Source organism: Homarus americanus, unplaced genomic scaffold, assembly GCF_018991925.1.
Source record: "Homarus americanus isolate GMGI-L3 unplaced genomic scaffold, GMGI_Hamer_2.0 scaffold24694, whole genome shotgun sequence".
In the NCBI taxonomy this organism is placed as follows: Eukaryota; Metazoa; Arthropoda; class Malacostraca; order Decapoda; family Nephropidae; genus Homarus; species Homarus americanus.
In genome coordinates this window covers 9,703,634-9,729,107 of record NW_024732780.1, presented here as the reverse complement: position 1 = coordinate 9,729,107, position 25,474 = coordinate 9,703,634, and the positions used below count along the sequence as shown (strand labels likewise).

The 25,474-nt window shown below is 38.1% G+C and overlaps 1 protein-coding gene across 3 annotated transcripts; it reads left to right on the top strand.

Annotated features, from left to right (window-relative positions):
• Positions 1 to 3,580: 3,580 nt before the first annotated feature.
• On the top strand, positions 3,581 to 24,936 carry LOC121869091 (reticulocalbin-2-like). Of its 3 annotated transcripts, none has more exons than XM_042370244.1 (7): positions 3,581 to 3,735; positions 6,179 to 6,381; positions 8,089 to 8,236; positions 10,906 to 11,065; positions 13,482 to 13,680; positions 14,712 to 14,847; positions 21,744 to 24,936. In XM_042370244.1, the coding sequence occupies exons 2-7, from the start codon at positions 6,192 to 6,194 to the stop codon at positions 21,913 to 21,915; spliced, it is 1,005 nt and encodes a 334-aa protein (XP_042226178.1). In that variant the 5' UTR covers positions 3,581 to 3,735; positions 6,179 to 6,191; the 3' UTR covers positions 21,916 to 24,936. The 3 variants fall into 3 exon arrangements, with proteins under 3 accessions (XP_042226178.1, XP_042226179.1, XP_042226180.1); XM_042370245.1 differs by having other exon boundaries at positions 3,581 to 3,777; XM_042370246.1 differs by lacking the exon at positions 14,712 to 14,847 and adding an exon at positions 18,058 to 18,181 and having other exon boundaries at positions 3,584 to 3,735.
• The last annotated feature ends 538 nt before the right edge of the window (positions 24,937 to 25,474 follow it).

Below are 25,474 nucleotides of genomic sequence, written 5' to 3'. Positions count from 1 at the left end.
GCGATCAGTGGTGAAGAGGATAAAAGTAAGTAAAAGTAAAAATGCGTAACAGAGACGCCGATCAGTGGCGAAGTTAAAGTAAAATGATCCCTTCCATCCATCCGATATCAAACACGTCATCTTGTTTTTATAATTTTGTAGTTTTACTTTAAGACTGTGTTCAGGCAGAGTACCGTACCGTGATGAACAGAAGTAATAGAACGTGACATTGTATAAGAGGTGATGAGTATTGGTGCGTTTTTTATTGTAAAATTAGCAATTCATTCTACCCAGAAGAGTCGAGAGTAACCTGATATATTTGACGCAAGTTACGGTTGAGATACCTTGTAGGTTAGTTATATTAAATCATTTACTCCTATATTTTTAATCTTTTAATATATATAATATTGCTTTACTTTATCCAATATTTAGAAAATAATCTGGTGCTTTCAACCAATACTTACTGTGATCTTTACCTTACACCAGGGGGCGCTGTCACCAGTCATCAGTATAGCGTACAACAAAAGTTTACGTATAAAATTAATGGATAATTCATTTAATAACACGACCAAATAGAGGCCCCAATATACTGCCTGGCGAGATTCCACTGCTATCAACAAGGGTGTTCACCAGGTATTATGAGTATTAACAATCTATTTCCTCTTGATGAAAGACGATAACCAATCAACAAATCTTGATCCATTAGCTTGCAATTTTTCACTTAACGTAATCATTATTCACTGTGTCAAAAGTGTCAGTTGAGTGAAAGTCCCTACACTGACTCCTGACCACTGTATTTTAGTATTGTACATCTACCTTGTTTTCGGGGGACGGAATCTGGTATCGTGTTTAATTCCATTTTTGTTGCTGGTGAGTTACCCATGATGCAAGGAGGTATTATAATGGTTCCTCAGTAATTGCATCCTTGACAAAAGTGTTGCGAGTTTATTCCCTTATTTTGGGCGAGCCAGTTGGCTTCAAGTACCTCCAGTTAATTGTACAGTAACAGCCCATTTAACTGGTTTGTCTATTTTATAATTATATAGTAAATGACAAACTGTTTATTATCCATCGCGTTAAGTTCAAGTACACTCAAGAGCCTATTCGTGCCCAGTACCTGCCATTAGTAAGGAAGAGAGGAATGAACCACCTTCTAAGCGGAAAGTTAACTGGCAACTGACAGAGGATATATTCAGTATTATTGATAAGCACTACAAGACACAAAAGTCGGCTACAACATACTGTCAGGGAATTAATACCCTAGTAAATATATTTTGTGATGGCTTGATAGAGAAATATTATTGTATTGTTGGTTGAAATTAGCTTAGAGATACAGTGAACGCAACGCACGCATTCCATGACCTTGTTCTCGTAACTTTAGATGTAAAACTATACCTAACTGTCTAACTTAGCAAAAAAGTAACATTAAAATATCATTAATATTATACTGACGCTGTAGTTCATGTAACACGAGACAAAATTAGTGTTCAGATTTTCAGGAAAGATTTATACCCTATTTTCACCTCAGAAAGTTGTTAGGTCTTAAGTCAACCTGTTTCCGACTTCACTACATTATTAGTGCAACAGTTTGTTGGATTTATTCCATATTTACATTTTTCACATTCTTATAAGTTTTTTCTTTCATTTTTTATGAAAGATATAATTTTATTGTCATATATTGTTGACTAGTGTATTAATAATCTGCAATACGCGCTGAAAAACCTTAATTATTAGGGGCGGATCCAAGAGTATCAAAATAGGGGGGTGGGGGAACATGGCGAGCAGAGGTGGGATGTTTTTTTAGGGGGTGTGGGGAGGGGGCTCTGTAGCCCCCCGCCCCCCCTAGAACATTTATTTAAATCTAACCAATATCATGGGCACTGTGGGGTCATTTTGAAGCCATGTGCTCTTGATGTTAGGCGATATTCTGAGATCAATAGCAATTACTTTTTACTATACAAAAAATGCCTGTGCAATACTACATTGAAGAAAAGGTATTGCAATTTTCTGATGAAAAGGGGGGTCCGGACCCCCAGGACCTCCCTGGATCCGCCCTTGTTGTTGTTTTTCTTTTTTCTTTTTCTTTCACAGGTAATAGCTCACCCGGGCACAGGTTATCCACCCACACGGGGCCTGGGGGGCGAAAAGATAAGAGTAAAAATAAATTAAAAATCGGAAAGAAAAAGATTATGTTAATCTACTCCCCGAAGATGCCGGAAAACCAGCTTTCTGAAGTGAGACAGATTGTAAGAGCATGGCAACACAGAAGGTAGTAATACATTATCACATTCTTAAAGACCTTAGTTAATAAAGCGTAGTGACCCATCAAGGTGCACGGTGGCTGGAAGTAAGGGTGAAATATATACGGCAACTTCCAAATCCTGTCATTCAGTCACTCTCCCTCCCGTGATAAATGAGTTTCCTCTTACACAACAAACTCTCGATGTGCCGTTGGTTTACCCCTGTCGCTTCATACAGCTCAACATACATACATACATACATACATACATACATACATACATACATACATACCATTAGGTTGGCTGCAAATCTCCTTGTATGGTCTAATCCCGCAAATAGTACATACTGTTAGTTCATCTGGGTGCTGACCATTTCTTTAAAGATATGTAAAATTATATTATTTAAACTCCAATAGCATACACAAATACGACATATACTGAGATAATTTATTAGTCAATTTATATAGTAGTAAAGAAATAATTTATCTAAGAGACGTACCATAGTGTGGTGCCTTTAACTGTCCGTACTGTACCGTAAATGTGTCTCTAAATTACAATTAACATTTTATAAAGTAATATCGGTTTATTCTTATTTATATTTTGTTTTATATAATTGTTTGCATATAAAAGACGACTATATTAAGTAAATTTATATCAATTTCATTTCGAATCAGTGTGTGTGTGTGTTGAGGTGTCCAATCTTCAGGTGAAATAAGCTGGGGTGTCTAATCATCAGGTGAAATAAGCTGAGTGTGTAATCATCAGGAAAAATAAGCTGGGGTGTCTAATCATCAGGTGAAATAAGCTGGGGTGTCTAATTAGCATTTGACACGTTATCCCTGACAGCAAGTATGTCAAGAGAATTATGCACACACCTGAGGCCAGTGAACCCACCATTAGCGTTAAACATACTTGATTCAATTCATTAAATATCTTAATGAAGTTTATATTAGTAAACATATCAATGCCTTCTAGTTGAGAAAACAAATCAGTATACGAACAATGTGAAATATATTAACGATTGCAGTGTGAAGAGGTAATTATTAATGGAGTTTTAATATTTTTCTCATTTGTTATAATATTTATTAATTATAATGATTATACAAATGAGAAATGATGATAATTATCAACTATAATTACAAATAAGTATTCACTACCATAGTTACATGAGCTTCCCAGGGTACATATATACCTCCTTGCTCCCTAATGCTTGACACAGCTGTTGGTGGGGGATACACATACAATATATTAATTACTAGTTTTTAATGGATTAAATTAATTAACAAACAGAATAAACAACTTAAACCATAATTATTTATTTATAAGTATATACAATTGTTGTTTAAAATAGAGTAAGTTGTATGTTTATATGGTAGTGTATCAGAGGCAGCAGCTCAATCAGTGTTGGCTACACCCCCTTCCAACACCCTCTCACTCACCCCTACACCTGTGGCTATCACACGTCAACGACCAATACGTGGAAAAGGTCACTATCAACAGGTGTACGAGCCAATAGGTAATTAACATCTCAGTTGAGGAGTGAGGTACATTAAGGAAGGTGAGTAACTGGAGCTACCTCACCTCACACACACAACTTCGGTATTTCCTCCTTTATCAAACTCTTATGTCCTGTATTTTTTCTTCTGTGATTGGTAAATGGTTCACTTCAGGGTTGTCTATTTGTATCATTGTTTAGTAATTTGTTATTTTAGAGTCGTGACCATAATGCTGAGTTTGGTATATAAGAAAAATGTGAAGGCGAGTTGGTCAGGTATCATTACCATACATATCACTGTGTAACTTTAAAGTATTATTAGTTTTGGTGTTTTTAATCACAACCAGGTGATGGACAGTTAGTGATTTAACATACAAGTTGTTCTGATCATGTTGGATAGGGAGCCACTAATTACCCAAAAGTACCCAAAAGTACAGCAAATAAGGGTAAAATCTTAATGAATATCTGTTATACATACACAAAACATGTTTAATAATATTTTTAGTGTAATTTTGTAAAAATAATTTGTGAGATGAAATAATAAACAGCGAAAAACTCTCAGTATTGGCGAGCGCTAAATTCCAAAGAGTTCGTGAACAAGGGAGATAACTCAGATCCATCGTGATGCACTTCGCTAACCTAACCTAGCCCAACATACCCTAACCTAACCTAACCTAGCCCAACATACCCTAACCTAACCTAGCCCAACATAGCATAACCTAACCTAACCTCACCTAACGAAAAGTAAATCCTACCCCAAAGTAACAGAAACATCGGTAATTATATCTCCATTTTTGGATAGGTGACTCTTTGGAATTTAGTGTTTTTCGCTGTTTATTATTTCATTATTTTGACTACATTTCAATGAAAACATTATTAATCGGGTTTTATTGATGTAAAACATATATTCGTTAAGATTTTACCCTGATTTAATATACTTTTGGGTACTTTTGGGTAATTCGTTGGACCGTGTTGGATAAGTTCACTGATAAGAGTACTGGTTGATTCTCTACTCACCAACATATGACACAGTGGTGACTTTAAGAGATGTGAACAAACCTCTCCTGGTGTCCAATTAACTCTTTATGTCTTAAAATACTGTTAAAGTTTGGCGAGATGTGTGTTACTGTTGTTTACACTCACTATGGTATTAAATCATTTATAAAAGATACAACAAACCAAATTAACCTAACCCATTGATCTTAAGTCACTTTTTAATTAGGTTAGGTTAGGGTGATACTTAACACAAGGCTCAAGTACAGTACTGTTCATGCCTTACATCTGCTGCTGACTTTATTTTTATCTTAGCAGAAGAAATTCTGTTGGCAAGTACTGGGCATGTACTGCCTCCTGAATGTATCTGTACCTGCTCCAGTGTTGGTCAAGTCTGGTCTTGAAAGAGCTTACACTCGGTGCCGTCACAACACTCCCCGGGCAGATTGTTCCAAAAGTTTACAATTCTCACTCCGAAAATGTTTGCCCCACAATTTTCTGGACTAGTCTAGTGGCTTCTTCAACCTTAAGCTGTGACCTCTAGTGGGGCAGGGGTCTGCCAGGTCCAGATATGGACACTTGACTGAGTAATATCCTCTGAGGTGTTTACAGTATTGACTTCTATCAAGTCACCTCTTGCCTGCCTATAGTATAAGCGAGGCAGTTGCAGGTGTTCTAATCTCTGGGTAACTGAGGTGCCATAGTGCAGGCACCAGTCTGGTGGCCTCCTTTGGACATTTTCAATCAACTGACAGTCTAGCATATCTCGGGGACCAGACAGTACTCCATACAGGGAAGAGCCTCACTTTTGACCAGTGTTACGAGGGACGGACCGTCTAGGTATCTGAATGACCTTCTTCTAAGACGCGCTATCTGAGTCGCTTTATTCACCTTCTCACGATGGTCCAAAATCTTAAGTTCGTTGTCAACATACACACCCAGGTCCTTTTCACATTTGGTCTACGTTAATGCAGTTTCTTGTCCCATTAGGGCATTTATTAATATGCCTCCTTACTGTTAGTATGACCTAGGTGCATCGTCTTGCATTTTGTGCTGTTGAATCTTAACAGCCATCCCTTTGACCACTCCTGAAGCTGACAGAGACCTTTCTGTAGCTCTTCACAGTCCCTCTAGTTCCTAATTTCCCTAAATTTCTCGGCATTGTTAGAACGTCATCAGAACGAATTCATTTTCGGGTATGGAAATTGGATGGAGGATTTCGTTACTGCCTCCTGTTGAAGCAAATCACAGCTGTAGCTACTCAGTTAATGAGTTTAATCAACAGTTCTTGATTATTAACCACATGTCTACTGTATTTATGGAGCCTCAAAGATCTATAGACAATGCAGGTATACAATATAATCACACTAGATATATAAAATAGATATATAAAAATAATAATATATTACTGTATACTTCAACACAATATTTTAAGTGCCATTTATCACATTGTATTTTTTACACTTCACAGAGTAATAAGCATCATGTATGCATGGAGAGTGGGACTGTTGGTGCTGGTGTGCGCCTTGGTGTGGGGGATAGCATCAGCACACACACACCACCTTCACAACGCACAAAAAGAGAGGGAGGCCGACGGGGCGAGGAGTCCACGCGACCACGGGCACTACGTTGATGGCGAACACAACACGGACTTCGATCATGAGGCTATTCTTGGTAATGTACCCCATGATTTAGTTATATGTGAGACAAACATACTCATGCCCTTTAATATATTCTACTATGTGATGGGGAGTTGCACTGAAGGTACCCCATTAACCCATCCAAACATGTTCAGTAATTTATAGGTTTGATTATGATTCTCTGTGACTCCTCCCCCACAGTTAGTATTTTTAAGTTGATGATCGTTAGACCTTGTGTGTTCATTGTATTCAAGGCTTGTATATGAGTATGGTAATTTAATCTTGGGAGCATTTGAAGATTAGTGGCACAGCCTATTTCACCAGATAATTAAATAGGTTGCAGTACCCGGGCATCAGGTTATTTTAGGGAAGGATGCAATAATGTTAATAAATATAGGGCTAATAAGCTGAGGTGGGGAGGGTAATGTGTGTGTGTGTTTATTTGGTCTTGTTTTTAAGCACCTTGCATCAAATAGGAAAAGGCTTGAGAAGGTGGGATAAAAAGGTGAGCTAGTTCAGGTGTAGGTATGTGGGCAACATCGTACAATTACAGGGAGAAAATGACTCCTTGATGAAGTACTGTACTGCCCCCTCACCAGGTTAGTTTAACACAGAGTTGCTCGAACGTGGTTTTTTATTACTACCTTGTATTGCTTAACACAGGGCTAAGAGTGGCTAGAATGAAGGTTGAGCTGAGCTAACATGGGAATATTTGGCTGAAGGTGGTCAGGTGGAAAATGTTTTGCATAGGCCAGCAGTCAAGGGCCATTATAGTCCATGGGTAGCATCCACAGTGGGCCAGCAGTTGAGTCCATTATAGTCCATGGGTAGCATCCACAGTGGGCCAGCAGTTGAGTCCATTATAGTCCATGGGTAGCATCCACAGTGGGCCAGCAGTTGAGTCCATTACAGTCCACAGGTAGCATCCACAGCTGGCCAGCAGTCAAGGACCATTTTAGTTCACAGGTAGCATCCACAGTGGGCCAAAGCAGTTGAGTCCATTATAGTCCACAGGTAGCATCCACAGCTGGCCAGCAGTCAAGGACCATTTTAGTCTACAGGCAGCATCCACAGGGCCAGCAGTTGAGTCCATTATAGTCCACACAGGTAGCATCCACAGTGGGCCAGCAGTTGAGTCCATTATAGTCCACAGGTAGCATCCACAGCTGGCCAGCAGTCAAGGACCATTTTTAGTCCACAGGTAGCATCCACAGCGGGCCAGCAGTCAAGGACCATTATAGTCCATGGGTAGCATCCCCAGTGGGCCAGCAGTTGAGTCCATTATAGTCCACAGGTAGCATCCACAGCGGGCCAGCAGTTGAGTCCATTACAGTCCACAGGTAGCATCCACAGCGGGCCAGCAGTCAAGGACCATTATAGTCCATGGGTAGCATCCCCAGTGGGCCAGCAGTTGAGTCCATTATAGTCCACAGGTAGCATCCCCACACCACGTGGGCTCTTGAGTTTAGCTATAGCTCAGTTCAGTCACACTCAAAAAGTTCACATGAAATAACTTGTTTTTTTGCCTGCTTTCATCACCGTGGCTCCTCTTAAAAGTTCTCTAAGTAATTTCAGAGCTGTTTTTTATTTACACTGTATAAAAAAAGTATTATTGAGCTACTTAAGACTGTACAATGTCTTTGAAATTTGGTTTTGGAGTATTTTTGGGGTGGGAGGATTTTTGGGACCCACTTAATGCATCCCCTATCTACCCATGTTATAATGGGTTCTTGTGTGACAGGGAGTGCCAAAGATGCAGAGGAGTACGACCAGCTGCCTGTCAGTGAATCCAAAAGGAGGTTGGAAATCCTGTTACTGAAGATGGATCGCAACAATGACAAGCTGATCGAGCGCACAGAATTACACTCATGGATTCTGCGGTCATTCAGGTACTGTTTCTTTTTTCTTGTATTACTGTACGTGTTGTTCTGCCTGGATTATTATTTTTGTATTTCTTAATTTTTATCCATGTGGCAGTTCACCTTTGTTCTGCTCGTACAGATATCCTTAAATTTGTTCGGCTCAAACTTTGGGCAATGTTAAGAAACATTACATTTTACATTTTCATTTTCTTAATTTATTTTCACACCTATTTCTTAAAACATTTTTACACCATTTTTTTAACCAACTAACTGCATCATTTGGGAAGTCAAGGGTACCCCACAAATGCAAAAAACATGACATGAAAGTTGAAAAAAAAATCTCATGAAATCAAAGATATAAAATTTAGAAACCATAAGAACTTTGCATTCATTACGGGTGGTGAGGTCCAAGTCTGTGAAGTGAGGCGGAGAGTAACTGACAACTGCTGAGCGATGGTTGTGGTGGTGCAAAGTGGGTGGTAATTTCTTGTCTAGGTGGTGAGGTAATCTGTGCCATTGTAATAGTGGGTGATGGGCCACTGAGGACAGGAGGAGGAGGGTGATGAGGTTTAAATCATTCCAAGATGATGATAGCAAGTTGATCTGAGGCTCCACCAATCACTGACTTTCCATTCTCAGTTTGATTTTTGGGGCACAGCTTTAAATTCATGGCGCCAAATGCCAATCTTCTAAAGACAACTATAGCACAATTAAAATAAATCATCAGAAGACATTGACAGCAGTTACTAGGGGTGAAGCATTTAGACATTTTCTTGTGTACCTTATCCTATCTTCTCATGTTTTGTTTCTTTTCTCATGTCTCTGTTCTCTGTGCATTTACTCGCCGTGGAAACCCTCATGATGTGGGTACTGAAGCCGTTGACCAGACACACACACTTTTGCCATTGTTGATAGATCTTGAGAGTTTACTTAAAATACAATATAAAGGAACAAGGAAGGATGGTATGAAGGAGTAAGAAGAGGGGTGGCCTGAAGTATTCTTTACCGGCACCTTGTCTGTCATTCATACTACACTGTGTTATAGACCTATGTTGATATAATAAGTTTCATAACTCTTGCATCATCATCCCTGTTGTTGTGTATTATATTAAGTGCAGGAGTTCCCCGAGTTACGAACACCCGCCATACTTATGTGTTAACCACCCTAAAGTTCACCTGCCTCCAAGGTAGCTTTAGGGTGTTCAATCTTCAGGGTCAAGGTACAGTCAGTTAACATGGTACTGTACAGTAGTTGCATTCCTGAAGAACTTCACATTATGGGCAAATTGTAGGAATTAAGGGGTGATGTTACAATGAGGCAGCTGCACAACTGCTTATTCCTACTTGAGTGACATAGTTATGTTTCCTCAGTCCCGTTATACCCAATTCACATGTATAAGGTAGAAGATGTGTTCCCTATTACTGTACATTCGTCAAGTTATAACCAATTTGCATTATGAAAACATGAGTTATGGGAGAATAGACTAATTAAAAAAAATTCTGTACACTATTTTTATGCATTGTTCATATTAATTGTTATACTATATGGGTTATAATTATTATGGTTTTACAGGAAGGGATACATATTACTGATACAATATTTTATTGAAAATTATCTTTGTTCTGCGTTAGGAACAAATTGACGTACTAACAGGGACCAGGAACCTAATCTGTTCATAACTTGTGGAGACTCCCTGTACAGTACTGTAGATGTGGATGTTTTCTCATTTTTATATGCAAGTGCACAGAAAGATTATAAGGCGGTGACTTATATAAATAAAAGTAAATAAGAATCTCAGTAAGTAGATAGTGTTTATACAGTACATGTACTGCTAATTGTGGCATCACATAAAGTAGAGGTGTAAGTGCCAGTCTGACATTACGGGAGATATCGGCAATTAAAGATTGGGCGTACGTGACCTCTGGTGTAGAAGGGGCGTAAGTGCTCTGCCTTGTGGAGATAGGCATTCTGCAGATTGTAGTTGCCTGGTTCCAAAAACCATCGAACACCATTTTGATGTTTGCTTCTCTGATTTTCTCAAAACATACCATTTGAGGTAGTACAGTACAGTACAAGGGAGACCCATATGTGCAGTCACCACAAGCTTGTGACTTGTGTAAGATATACTCGTCTGCCTGGCCAAGGTTATGTAGTTTTGGCCTTATTTTGGAGTCTGTTCTCAGGGTTCCTACGGTGCTTCTGTACACCAGATGGTAAAATACAAGGAGTGGCAGTTGTAGGTGAACTATTGGTCATTTAATAGTTTAAAAATGACCACAAAAACACAGGGTAATAATCCTCGAGTGTTGCTGCATGCAGAGAGCCCAGGAAACTGAAGTGCATGGGCGGTGTGGGTGCAGGGCAGGATTGGCTTGATTAGCCGAGAGCTGCACGTGATGTATACAGTATATTGCGTACCCATTTCGACTCACTTATGCCTATTGTTTTTGGGGTGTTGTAGCCATGTGAGGACTCTGGGATACTATTTTCAAGCCAAGCTCTCAGAGGCTTCAAGTAAGTTATGGGTGTAAGTACATACAGTATACCAATCAGCGGTGAATTGAAAATAGAATATGGGAAAAGCCTCATCTGAAATTTGCACATTTGGCACCCATTTCCCCTGCTTTAGGCAACACCTCAATTGTTGATGACTCCACACCTAATAACTAGACTGTACAGTATACATATTTCACAGAATGTTGTCCGAAGAGGAGAGTTCAGAGCGGATGGATGAGGTGGATGAAGATGAGGATGGCTATGTTACCTGGTCTGAGTATATCTCCGAGACCTACGGCATCACCGAGCCCGACGACCAGCAGCTGCTAGAGAAGGAGGACCAAGCGGAGGAACAGCGAGTGAGTTACAGTGGGTCTTTGTATTACTCTACAGGGTGTCATATGTCATGCACCATACTCTACAGGGTGTGTCATGTCATGCACCATACTCTACAGGGTGTGTCATAAATGTGCACCATACTGTACAGGGTATGTAATAAATGTGTACCATACTAACAATGTCTCAAACTTGCACCATACTCAACAGGGTGTCAAATACTCGCTTTTATTTTTTACTTTTATCCTCTTCACCACTGATCGGCTCGTTAGCCGCTTGGGGGATTGGTCACGTCTCTGATACACACTGTTGGCAAGTACTGGCTCCTGAATGTACCTGAACCTGCTCCAGTGTTGGTCAAGTCTTGTCTTGAAAGAGTTCACACTCGGTGCCGTCACCACACTCTCTGGCAGATTGTTTCACGAGTTCACAACTCTCACTCCGAAAAAGATGCCCCTCATAGTTTTCTGGACTTGCGGCTTCATTAACCTTGAGCTCCAAGTAGGGGCACTTGACTGAGTAGTGCCCTATGAGATGCTTGTACACCTCAATCAGATCTCCCCTTACCTGTCTGTAGCATAAGCTTGGCAAGTTCAGGCGCTCCAATCTCTCCAGGTAGATGAGGTGCCGCAGTGCAGGCACCAGTCTGGTGGCCCTCCTTTGGACATTTTCAATCAACTGACAGTCCCTGGCATATCTCAAGGAAGCGCGTTATGAGGGACGGACCGTCTAGATATCTGAATGGCCTTCTTATAAGACCTAATAACTTAGTTTCCTGATTTACCTTCTTCTTGCAATGGCCCGAGAACTTCAGTTCATTGTCAACGTACACACCTAGGTTCTTTTCACATTCTGTCTCAATTAATGCAATATCTTCGTCCCGTTGGGACATATGATATGCCTCCTTACCGTTGGTATGCCCCCGGTGCATCCTCTTACACTTCGTGACTTTGAATTTTAGCAGCCATACTGCTCTTCACAGCTCTTCACAGTCCGCTTGGTTCTTGATTTCCCGAAATAACTTGGCATCATCCGCAAACATTTGTATGGAGGAATGTACAGCTTCAGGCATGTCATTTATGAAACAAACAAACAGCAGCGGGCCCAATACACTGCCCTGTGGTACCTCGCTTGTGATGGGTACAGATGATGATTTCGTGCCATTAATCACCAAACACTGTATAGGGTGTGTGATAAACATACACCATACTGTACAGGGTGTCATAAATGCTCACCATACTGTACAGGGTGTGTCATAAACTTACATCATACTCAACAGGGTGTGTCATTAACATACACCATACTCAACAGGGTGTGAGGGAATCAAAATAAATAAAAAATATCAACTCTAGAAGAACGAGTTGTTTAGACAATCATATACAGAAAACCATGAATCTGTTGCAGTAGAATTCCATCAACAACACACACATGGTCTGGTGTTGTCGACTAAACTCTTTGATATAATTCCCTCACCCCGAAAAATGTAACAAAAAGTGAACATTAATTTTCCCTACAATGCACGAACCTTGGGGCGACCTGTACAGCACAACCTCCCTCAGTATATCACACATCTTAGGGCTGGATGGAGTGAAGAGTTTTTAATCATTGTGTAATATTCACGTACTGGTTTAAGAAATGTTTGAATGATGGTAACGTCCCACTACAAACTGGGAGGAATTATTGATATAAAATTAGTGGCTATAGTTGAATTATTATTTTTGTGGTGTATCCTGAATATTTGTAAAAATCTGTATAATGTATGTGGATGGAGTTACATTCAAATTTACCATGAATGAATTGTGAACTTAAGTGAATAATGCTAAGGTTGTATAGTCCTTGTGTCATAGAAATTTAGAGGTGAAGATGTTCAACAGCCAACAAGTGTGCGGTTAGTAAGGTACTCTCTTTAACCTGTCCATATATTAGTATGTCTTACCCATGGCAATTCTAATGAGATGGGGGGGGGGGTGGCAGCCATGTGTGGAATGTTCCCAAAGGTGTCAGGTGTTGATCATAACCCAGTCCGTGCTTGTAATGTGAGCAGTGTGTTGAAAGGACCAAGATATCCTGACTATGTAAACACAAAGGTGAGAAAATAGAAAGAAAGGAAAGCACAAAAGGGGTATAGTTCTGTAAATAGTAAAAACAATAAGAGAAAGAATGAGCAAGTTACATTTAATAAAACCAATGACTGGGAATTGGAAGTGTGTTAGACTTAGTGGTCAGAGTCAAGAATTATCAAGAGAATGGCCACTAACTTATCTGGTAGTGCTCGTATCGCTCGCTTACCCAGCTGGTCCTTGGGTTCAATAATCTTACATGTAATTTATGTTGGCTATAGGTGTAATATATGGTAAACAAGTGTATCATTTATGCAGATTCTTGTACCTTGATCAGTGTATATTTCTTGTCATTATTGTTCCATGGGTATTATTGCAGCTGCTAAGTGAGGACCGCCAGCTATTCAACGCAGCAGATAAGAATATTGATGGAAGACTCGACGACAAGGAATTCTTGGCCTTCACTCACCCTGAGGAGCACCCAGACATGCTTCCTGTAGTCTTGCAACAAGCCCTCGATGAGAAGGACACAAACAGTGACGGAGTTATTGACTTCCAAGAGTACATTGGTGACAAAGGTATGGTTAAGCTGTAGAGTATGGGCTGTAATTTATGACTTAAAGCTTTCTGTGTAGGCACAGGTCCAAGCTGGGTAAAACATAGGGACTGTAGATGTAGTTAACTTTGTCTCTTATTACAGACACCTACAGCTGGTTTTCTGAGCCTTTGCATCGTATTTGGAAACCTTCTCCACATTTCTGTACTGGTAGAAGCTTTACAGGGAGGACGTACTAATTACCATATTTATATTTTGTCAAGCAGTACGGGTGATGATTTACTGTGGTTACCTTACACTACCGACTAACATTCATTGGCTGCCTTAACCATGGTCACACGGGGTGGGGGGGAGGGGTGAAATGCTTCCATGATTTGATGTCCTCGTGAAATTACAGAAAATGTGCTTGAGTTTGTTTACATTTCACGACTGACTGTTGCCATTATAGAATTAACACCCAGGACTTAAATATATGGCCCATTTGAAGTTCTTCTTAGCTGATGATATTATACTGTGCTCACACCACAAGTTCTTGGTGATTGATAAGTTATGGGCCACACTACTAAGGAGTGAGGACTAGAGGCCTGCTTCTACAAACTGCACACAGGCAGTACTGTACTATACACTCTTGAACCTATACTACACTACAGCAGGAGCATTAATAGAACCCAGGGATAACAGTATGCAGTGGTATCAAGTGTTTTGAGGATTCAGTGAATGTAAATAAATTAAACTAAGGCAGCAGCATTCTTTTAATATTTATATTAGAATTGAAGGAAAGGTGACAGGCACATGATACTGATACACCTTACCCTCTGTTGAGGACTTCATCCTTTGGTAACAGTCAGTTATATTAATTTTTAACTGGAAGAAACTGGTGATTTGGGAAAGCACATTCTTATATTGACAAGCGCAGTGAAACTCACCAAGCTATTTTTATATAAGAAAAGCATCAGGAATTGTGGCAAAGAAATGAGTTTTAAGGGTCAGAGTTGGCACCTTACTGTGTCTGATGCATGATAATCAAACACTACAAGATGGGCTAATTTCCAGAGCAAGATGCTGCAACAGATGTGATAACTGACCGAGAATTTGTGAGAGATCATAAACCAAAATTTAAGGAGATGGACGTAAATAATTCTGGGGTTTTAGAGAGGGAAGAATTGGGACCATTGTCATCCACAAACAAGTAAGCCTTTAACTGAACTCTCAGAAAGTTGCCTTTCTATATAATTATGCTCACTCATTTGTTAATTTGTACATAATTTTATCTGTAATAATGGAGGAGACAAAGGCTGTATCCATCCTTGTTTGTTTGTCATTTTTAGAGAACAAATACAGCATTGTGATTCAAATGAGCGCTAAAGAAAAAATGCTTCTGAGAGTGAAGTGTGTAGTGTAATGGTGGTGGTCAGTGGTCTCCTGTTTGTCAGCAACAGTGGTGCTGGGGACTGTACTGGTGGAAGAACGATTATCCATAACTGGTGTCAGTTTTGGCTATAAGTTGTTTGCAATGGTTATGGTTCAGGATGGTGGTGGTGTTATGGGATCATTCTTGCATGAAATACTACTTTGTGAAGATAATACTTTATTTTCTCTAGATAAACTATCCTTCTTTCTTTACTAAACACTTTTTTTTTTTACAAATGGTTTTCTACTGTTGTTGTCAGTCTTATTCATAAAGCTACTTCATTTGTGTTTAATCTTGACGACACTGCCAGAATCACACTTTTCCTTGTATCATTCATTACACTACAGTTCTTCAAGTTCAGATATTTTCAGTACATTTTACAGCCCCGTATAAGTACATAGGATCACATAATGAATACCTGTGTATGTTATGGAGATACTTTTTCAGCATTTGAGGGTGATCAGTCAAGAACAAACACTAACTCTCTCTCCTTATTTATTACCATCTAATCACTCTTACTGTTGGAATTTGATACCATTTTTCCTACCATTCGCATATTGTACAGTAGAATGTCGATTTAAAGTGATTCAATTTAAGATTATTGATTTAAAGCGACACCCACTATTAAGGACAATGTTTTAATTTAAAGCGAATCTTTCCTATTTTGCGCTAGTCAATCTGGTGCGTCATATTTTAAAAATCGCGCCTAATGTTTCTCTGGGCACGCTACACTGTCCTAAGGACAAAGCTGTATTGTACATGTACTCAAAATAATGTACTAAATGATTACTAAAATTTTTGTCTAGTGCAACCTATAGGATGATTATATTCAAATTAATCACTATCTTATAAGAATTCCAGCAATGTAAATTATATTCTCCCCAGTCACGTCTGTGACATTTTAGAAACAAAAAACAAAAACTCAATCTAAAAGACATAAATACAGGTAAACAAATAAATACTTCACTAGACCTTCAATGACGCAGCTGTCAAATGTGTCACCTCCCCTTCCTCCCTCCCCCATCTTCCCAGCCAGGGTTTGGTGGTTTTAGGCTTTAAGTTTTTATCTTGTATAATATCACAGACAAAAGTTAGGAGAATATAATTTGCATTGCTGGAATCATTGCAAGACAGCGATTAATTTGAATATAAACGTCATATATTTTGCACGAGATAAAAATTTTAGCCCTTTGTAATAAAATGAATTAGAACATGTCAGTTCAGTGACATTTTATAAGAGAAAACTTAGTCACTCTTAAGGACAGATAGATAAATAAGCACTAGACCTTGGCATCAACTGTCAAACATATCACCTCACCCCCCATCTTCCCATCAGCTGATCGCTAGTAAACAGACCATTTCACGTCTCATAATTTTAGCTGTGTTGATTTATGAGTGTTTATTGTAACATAATACAGTTCTACAAAAACAATGTTTTGTTTGTTCTAGGAATTGGGCAGACTCTGTCATTTTAGTATTTTGTGTTTCTCTCAAGTACCAAACTAAATTATTCCATTGAAACAACACTTTGAATCAGTGCAAATTCGGTTTAAATCGACCTCTCTTGGAACGTATCTCGTGTTATATCGACGTTCTACTGTACCCCAACACACACACACACACACTTTTACTTGGTAACCCTTCATCAGTTTCTCATAGGCATTCCCATTATTGTATGTAAATCCATCACCGCTCTTACATCCATCTACATTAGTAAACTCATTTGTCTCTTTTATTATCACTCTTACAGACTCTCTCCTGCTATATTCTGGGTGATCATAACTAGGAAAACAGTTTCTTTCTACCTTACGGTTATCTATTTCTTATCACTACTGCTATAATCATCCACTTGATGCCTTGCTCTCAATGTTCATATACTCTACTGTGCTTAACTCTACTCAGCTTTAGTACACCAGGGAGAGATCTTATTTGGTTATTACATTGTTGTCTGATATTATTTGTGTACAGTAAAGTTCATTAACCACTGTTTACTGATATTCACATAAAAGCATGAGCCTCCACTGTGTTCCAGGCATGTCGAGAAATTCACTCAAGGTGCTAGACCGAGAAAATGAGAAGCTCAAGTTTAACAAGCTTGACCATGATGGAGACGATGCTCTAAATGTTATTGAAGCTCAAAGATTCTTCTCTCCCACTGATATGTAAGATTTTGTCCAAACTGAAACTTGGCCAAAAATTTTGTAACTCTAAGGGCGCCTATACACGAGGTGTGTTACTAGTATGCTAGCTCAGGAGGAGCCTCTCCAAGACAACACTAGCATACTAGTAGCTGTTGACACGTGGCACCTACAGTACTCACACTTGCGGTGGTACTGTTTAGTTTTGTCTAAAGTTTTTATACTTATCAATTCCTCGTAATACCCTGTATAGTCTTCGTCATACTAAGTTTTGGACCTTATGACCATTTTATATTTAGCCTTATTCAGAAAATACATCAGAATGGACAGATATGTCTGTAGGAACGGCAACAGATTATTTGGCACCAAGATGTCCACCAGAGTTTTTGTTGAAATTTTTAGAAGAAAACAGAAAAGAAAATGTGTGAGTAAAAAAGTGGACTGAAAGGGGAGGAGGACTCAATGCTGCAAATACTGTACTCTCCAAAATAAACTTATTGGTTGAAGATCATTTTATGTATGTAAATTTCTCCAGATGGTGATTATTGAACAATCTGAACTTGTAAACATAGAATAAGTATACTTGAATTTAATTGTTTTACCAAATAATATAATGATTTCTTTTCATTAATATATTGTTAATCATCAGCTGCACCAGGTAAGTATTGGCTTTTATGTGACTTCACAGTACCAAAGTGTAAGGTGATTCTTTTTTATTACGTATTATACTGTACAGTAGTTGTAAATGGCATCTGGTATCTCTTGGTTTAATATTCATAATTGCAAGGATTTGTTTGTGTGTGTAAATGTGTGTGTGTGTGTAGTTGGTAATGTTGGTGGTGGTTGACAGGGAAGGAGCAAGACCGGGAGTGGCTGCTGACTGAGAAGGACAAGTTTGACCAGGAACATGACAAGGACGGTGATGGCATCTTGGACCGTAATGAAATCCTGGCTTGGGTTGTCCCGACAAATGAGTAGGCTGTCCACATTTTGTCTTTATGTACAGTACAGTACTTGTATTGTAGTAGCTATAGCATGTGTAGATGTTTTAAGTTTTAGTACTTTTTGGTCAGATGCTTAACACCTCAAGCTTGCATGACTTATTATAAGATCTGGTAGGATTTTGTTCATTGTCGGGTGTCTCATGTTCAGATAAATTCCCCCAGTTCTTATACACATTAATTCACCCATCATTCCAGAGTAAGAGGGGTAAATAAAGATGAATGTTAGGATATTGTTTAGCATTTTTTCATTTACTATAGTGCGTTTTTCCTCAGCTGAGAAAAGATGCCCCGCCCCCTCAAGAGTTACAGCTGATTGGCTGTTGCAAATCTGTTCGATTTCTTCTTGAAGTAATGATGTATTTCTAAATGAGTTCATTCATAATCGTTGGGATGACCGTTTCTGACGAGAAAGATATTTAGCTAAATTATATAAAGATACATACATTCATTATTTCAAACTTGATCATGTAGGAAGTTTTTCAGCATCTCATACATGAATTAACTGTTAAACTCTGGTAACAAATTCACGCTTTCGGAGGACGCATTTAATATATACTGTACTTAGTTTTACCCATAATAAGGCATACTAAGACAAATTATGTATCAGTAAAACTACATTATGCAAAAACTAACATTTTAAAAAATCAGAATCACACTGAAATATTACACGGCTCCTGAAAATTGGTGGATGAGTGTGACAGACTTGGCCGCTTGAGCGAACAGCCGTCAGCAGAGGCGGGAAATATAACTGTGAACAACTTCATATATATTAGTGTGATTCTGATCTACTTCCTATGTGCTTCTGTTTGAAATAATGAATGTTTGTTTCTTTATATAATTTAGCTAAATATCTTTCTCGTCAGAAACGGTCATCCCAACGATTATGAATAAACTCATTTAGAAATACATCATTATTTCAAGATGAAGTCGAACAGATTTGCAACAGTCAATCAGCTGTAACTCTTGAGGAGGGGGCGGGGCATCTTTTCTCAGCTGAGGAAAAGTGCACTATATTTATATAATTTATTATACAGTACCTGTAAAAATTTCATGACACTAATAACTAAATTTTAGTTGAGATTTGAGCAATATACTAATGAGAAATAACATGTTTTAGAAAGCATGTGAGACTCCCTGACACCAGTTTCGACATAAATGGTTGATAAAGGAATACTGTACTGTAGTGACCTCTAAGATACCTGCTCACAACTGACATATTGCTTTAAAGATCCCATACCTAAGAGCCTGAGCAGCATGTCTGTTTCCTGTCAGCTAGTACAATTACTGTTAAGGTGAACATTAATTAACTTTAAACAGCAGTAAATGTTTTATTAAGTTATGTACTGCCTGTACTATACTGTATTTTAAGCAATCACAAATTTTTTAAAAGCTTCACCATGCGTTGTACAGTGTGTACAATATGTTGTTTGATGGCTTTATGTTAATGCTTTGCTTGTATTGTAGGTCTTCCCTGTCACACTTTTGTCTGCATGTTGTTATCATGTTAAGGTTATGTAATTATTTCTTCTGTATTGTGGAAAGCAGGACAACTTACTGCTGTACATGGCTAATAGTTTATGCCCTGAAAATTCTGGATTTTAACCCCTACGCCCCGGGTGGCACTGACCGTACCCCCCACGCTGAGTAAAACGGTGAAAATAAATTTTAACTTTTATAAATGATAAAAGTGAAAAAGACGTAAGAAAAACTATATATTGTCCCTCAGTGACGAGTGAAATAAAGAGAAAGGTGGGTTTTCTCATAGGGAGCAGCTCGCGGTCACTACGCATTAGGGGTCCTTTTCCCATCTCCTTTGTGTCCGAGATGGCCAAAAATACATATTTTTACTGAAAAAAAATACTTATTTCCCATAAATAATTCATTTTGAATTTATTTTATTTGCATTCCTTTTCATAAAGTCTGTTCAGCGACACACACTCAGTCTGTCTGGTTGTGTTTGGGAGAGCAAGTAAGTCATATAATAAATAATTAACGGAATAATAATTCCACAAATAATTACATTCATAACATAATCATAGCATTATCATCTAGTAATACTACACTACTTTTAGTGATATTACTTTGATACAACATGATAAAAAGGAAACACAATGGAAAATAAACAAATAAAAGGTACTTACCAAGATGCTTTCCTCCGACCGTGCATAGGTGAGGTGAGGTGAGGTGGTGGTGCCACCCTGACGCCACGCTAGCTGTCTGCCAGCGCTCATGGGTAGTGACGAGTGAATGCATACGACTGTGTACCTTTTCCACATATATGTCACTTTGTTCCTTACAAATACACTTATACAACTATTTACACTATTTACAAACACGTGTCACAGTGTTTTAGAATGTTTTCTTAGAATGGTAATCACTGCCCGCGTCCTCTTCTTCCACACTGGTTGAGACAACATCGTCTAACTCGATGCTATCCTCTTGGTCACTAGGCTGATAATCACTGCCTTTATCACCACTTTCACCAGAATTGACCACTACAGCAATCAAATCAAATAGTTCTGTCCTTATTTCGCTATCATCCAACCTGCAGCAATGATGCTTGATTGGGTTGGAAGATACGGGGGGGGGAGAAGTCGAGGGGTTACTCTCCACGACCATGGACGAATAGTTACTGGCCGCCCTGGGCCTACTCACGCTCCCCTCTGTGTTCCGAGGGAGGAAAATAGTCATGCTGGTACCTGATAATTATCGGAAAAATAATTCCACAAATAAATACATTCATAACATAATTATAGCATCATTTTACAGTACAGTAATACTACACTACAACACTATTTTTATCAATATTACTTTGATACATGATAAAATGGACAAACAATGAAACAAACAAAAGTAGGTATTGTAATCATGTTCAGGAAGCTTCCCTGTGCCCGAGGTGTGGCGTGACAGGCAAATAGTCACAAGGGAACCTGATAACCCGCTCTGGCATTTAAACAGCGGCGGGAAAAGGCGCGCGTTCTGGAACATCACCCGGGACCTAAGGGTTAACACCATTGTGTGAGTTAGTTAGATGTGATTACCTAATGGCAACTCTCTATGCCTCAGATTCCTCGCTTTTGATCACACATTTTGTGACCTTCATTCATGTTGTGAATGGGTGGTTTTTGTGTGGCTGGTTTACATTTGTTTGTCATAATTGGTATTAAGAGTTGGATAACAACCAGAACAGTAATGTAAAATCTGTAATCCATGGCTAAAGATGCTTGGTATAAAACTTGGTAGTTTATGGCAACGTTTAATAACAATGTTATAGATGTTGTTAAGCTTTGTAAACTTGCTTCACTACATTATTAATATTTCAAACCATGGTTTAGGGACTTCACATTACTGCTACTTTTATGTTTCCTGGCCATGAATTATAAACAGAGAAGTTTTGTTCTCTATAATTAAGTTAAAATATACCACACTTCAATGCCAGAACACCACCACACTTTACTTTAAAATTTGGGATGTGTCAGTCAGCCATTTATGTGTCTTACAAAATTTAATCTGAAATTTTTGCTGTTATCAGAGACATAGCAGAGGATGAAGTGGATCATCTATTTGGTGCTGCTGATGATGATGGAGATGACTTGCTCTCCTTCCTGGAGGTCCTCGACCACCATGACGTGTTCGTAGGGTCAGAGGCCACAGACTATGGTGACCACCTTCATAACCTGGACCGCTTCGAGGACGAGTTGTGAGGACATACTTTTGAGCTCTCCATTTTTTAGGCTGTTAATCATAGTGTGAGATGGAAGTTCAGGTCTGGATGGTCTCAGAGAACAAATGCTTTGTGTTGATAACCAGTAGTTGAAGAATATTAAGGAGAAAAAAAATAACTGACACCACAAGTAATAGTGAGGATGTTTAGACTGGGTCAGATGGTGTTATTGTTTTTATCTTCTTTGTATTATGCTGTTGTTTATTTGTTAGCTTTGAACATACAGTATTAGGCAATATACAGAGGGTTACTGACTAGTTAAAGCCTTGATCATAATCCACCACCTCGAGGTTGTCTCACCTTTTGTTATTTTAAACTTTGGTAGTTGATATTCCCAGGAGTGAACACCCCGCCCTCTGTATATATCCTGATGTTGACCTTGTTCCTCCATAAACCAATGATCAATACCACTTCTGAGGCAGCATTAGACTGATGCAGCCAGTATGAGCTTGCTGAACTTGATGCAAAAGTAATTATTTTCATGTAATTTTGTCAAATTTAGGTTACTGGTAATTCATATTCTTTACTCTGTATAGTTTACTGATTACAACAATACTAATACACATACCTAGCTTATTTTCTAATCTCAGAAAGACTTCACTTTATTGGACTAATTTGGGTTGAAACCTGGCTGTTCAATCCAAGCATGTATTAGCTTGCCATGTTAACAGATAATAATAACAAAATACTATACTGTACTATTGGTCATCATGGCTGACAGCAGTGTTGTGTTATTGCCTTAGACACAAACAGTTCAACAAAAATATTAAGAGTTTATAATAATACAGTATTAATATACAGGTATCTCATGCTTAAGTGTGCTATTTAGAAGTTAGTGAAAAAGTCTCATGTTGTCCTGCACCAAAGCCCATAGATCACAGGGAGTCTTAAAGGTGTTATACCACCACACAGCCAAATGTCCTGTTTTAGTCAGCTTAATTTTATATATTTATTTATTTTTATTTGTTTTTTACATTTGTTTAGCAAGTTATTAATAAATGCATGAAGGAAAGGATAAGAAAACTATTAAAAAATGTAAATGTAAAAGAATTAGAATTGATTTTGCCTAATGCCAAACATAACAAAGTTTTTCCCATAAGTTAAATTAAGTTTGTGGTGTAATATCATCAAAAGTTAACAAGGTAGTCTGTCATGGCATCCTCATAATTTTGGGGGTACTCTACCGTACTTGTAAATACTCTCAGTAAAGTTATTGCACGCCACTCTACTCGCCCACCTTGGTACCCACCAGTCAACAATCTTTATATTACTATAATGAAAAGATGAAATTTTGATGTAAAACTCATAACTCTAAATTCAGATAAGAAATGTACTGTATCGTCAAACAGATTATTCTTAAAGTTAAACGAGGCTCATCCTATTGGTTTAGTTCCTTTTGTACAGTACATGAGGCCCAGTAATTACCCTGACAAACTGGTGAAATGAAATATCAGATTAAACATAAAAAGTAAAAGTAAGTTTCAGCATGTCAAAGTCCATTACTGTGAAGTCTTATTCATCTATTAAAACAAATCTTTTGTCTTAATGTGAAGTGATAACAATGTGTATGTGGACAAACATTGTAAGCTGAAGTCCATTCTTTTGAATTCAATTTTGATGAAATTTAGTTGAAATCTTCCCTTTGACAAGAACACAGGTGCTCCTCTACTTACGAAAATTCAGGGATACGAACACACCTGTCCTTATGTCTGATTGACTGTTTGAACCACATAGAAAAATTATTATAAACTAAAGTAACATGCTGTATTTATTATTTGGGTATTATTTATTATTATTTACAGTATGTCAAGTATCTACAAGAGTAAAGTTGGATTTACGAACAATCATCGGTAAAGTAACTCATTCGTAATTGAAGAGCACCTGTACATGCGAGTATCGGTGATCTTGTGTTACCTTACTGAAGTGATTACAACATGTCAAGTTCTTTAATTATGGACTGATGCATTTAGTACTTGTTTTATTTTTGAATATGAGGAACCAAAAACATTGAAATTTACCGTATTGCTACAATGAATTTTATGCACCTTGTAATATATCTTAATAAGCACAACTGTTCATTAGTAATATTCCTCTCTCACTTTGGAGATATTGGAATCGTTAGTAACTTCTGTCCATTGTTTTACGTTTAAATAGTTATGTGTCCAAGTGAGGGAGTGAGTGGCTTGGTGTGTATATAAATGAACAAGGCATTTTATAGGTGGATGGAGTAGTGTGTGTTCGTGGTGCATGTGTTGACCTTCAGTTTATATGTACAGTAAAGCCTAACTTATTTGTAATATTGAGCAGTGTGTGACAAACCTTTCATAGTTTTTGTATGTTAATTAGTCTACCTTGCAACTTTTTTGTAGTGAAAGTTGATGTTGACTGAAATATGCAGTTAATAAAAGATACAGAAACAGTTGTGTCACAAGGCACAGACATAGGAATAAGAATTTAATTCCGACTATTTTTTTTTTAAAGATTGGAGTGAAATGTATTTTTTTTGTTATCTTGTTTTAACTATTTATTCTTATATGCAGTACAGTATACATCTAAGCACATACAAATGTAGAAAATTTTCGTTTGTTCATAGAGCAACTTAAGTTTTCGTTTTAGTTTTTTATCCATTTGTTTATAAAAATTGATTCTTAGTTGTAGTCCATAGCCAAAGAGAACTTAAAATTGAACAGACGAGCTGTATATACAAAGTGGCTTGCAGGTTGCACACGTCTTGGTTTTCGTGCACTTTGTCAACACTAGTTAATAGGAATATAAAAAATAGAATATAAAAGTAAAGGATTTGTTGGTGCATTTCATAGCTGTATACTTGTATAGTCTTTAGTGTCACTTAAGGGTGAATATAGATAAAAATTGCAGCTTTTAACTAATTTAAAAACAAAAACAAAGTATTTTCTGATACTATATAGCCGGATGATAATTGGTTTTTATGTTCTGTTCGACCCCCAAGTGCCGTGTGTTCAATAAACCCACTTGATTTATATGGCTTGTTTTATTACTCTAGACAAACATCCCTAAAGATTTTTTTTTTTAAGAACAAAATTATTTAAAACCACAAAAACATGATGGTGTACAGGTGAACGAGAGAGAGAACAAGTTATGGTACATGAAGAACGAGAGGTGAGGAGAAGGGGTATGTGTTACATTTAAGGCATTATATAATCCAATATTAGCTTTACCTTAGTTATCTTTAAACTGCTCCCACTTACGTAAGGGCTGGATCAAATGAAACGGAAACCACTAAACCGGGAAGAAGTGTTAGGGTAGAGGAGGTGCCTGAAAAGAACAAAAAAAATAGAGAACAGATGATTTGCTTCACAATATAAACAATGTACTTATGGTTACAATTTGAGTATTAACACAACAGCACAGTAGATTGGGTAATATACACAAACACGGATTAGAAGGATGAGGGAGTGTTCTTGTAAGGCTTCTACTGAGACATGGGTGACTCAGGGGAGGGTTGGATGGGGTGAGGGGGTTCAACTTAGACAGCTGGGGAAGGAGGACAGGGATAAGTC

What these genes read in the sequence shown, in the direction of transcription:
- LOC121869091 (XM_042370244.1), top strand. Translation starts at nt 6,192, where the DNA reads ATGTATGCATGGAGAGTGGGACTGTTGGTGCTGGTGTGCGCCTTGGTG. An exon ending in CGATCATGAGGCTATTCTTG is followed by an intron (nt 6,382 to 8,088) that starts GTAATGTACCCC and finishes CTTGTGTGACAG; the next exon opens with GGAGTGCCAAAGATGCAGAG. An exon ending in ACCAAGCGGAGGAACAGCGA is followed by an intron (nt 11,066 to 13,481) that starts GTGAGTTACAGT and finishes GTATTATTGCAG; the next exon opens with CTGCTAAGTGAGGACCGCCA.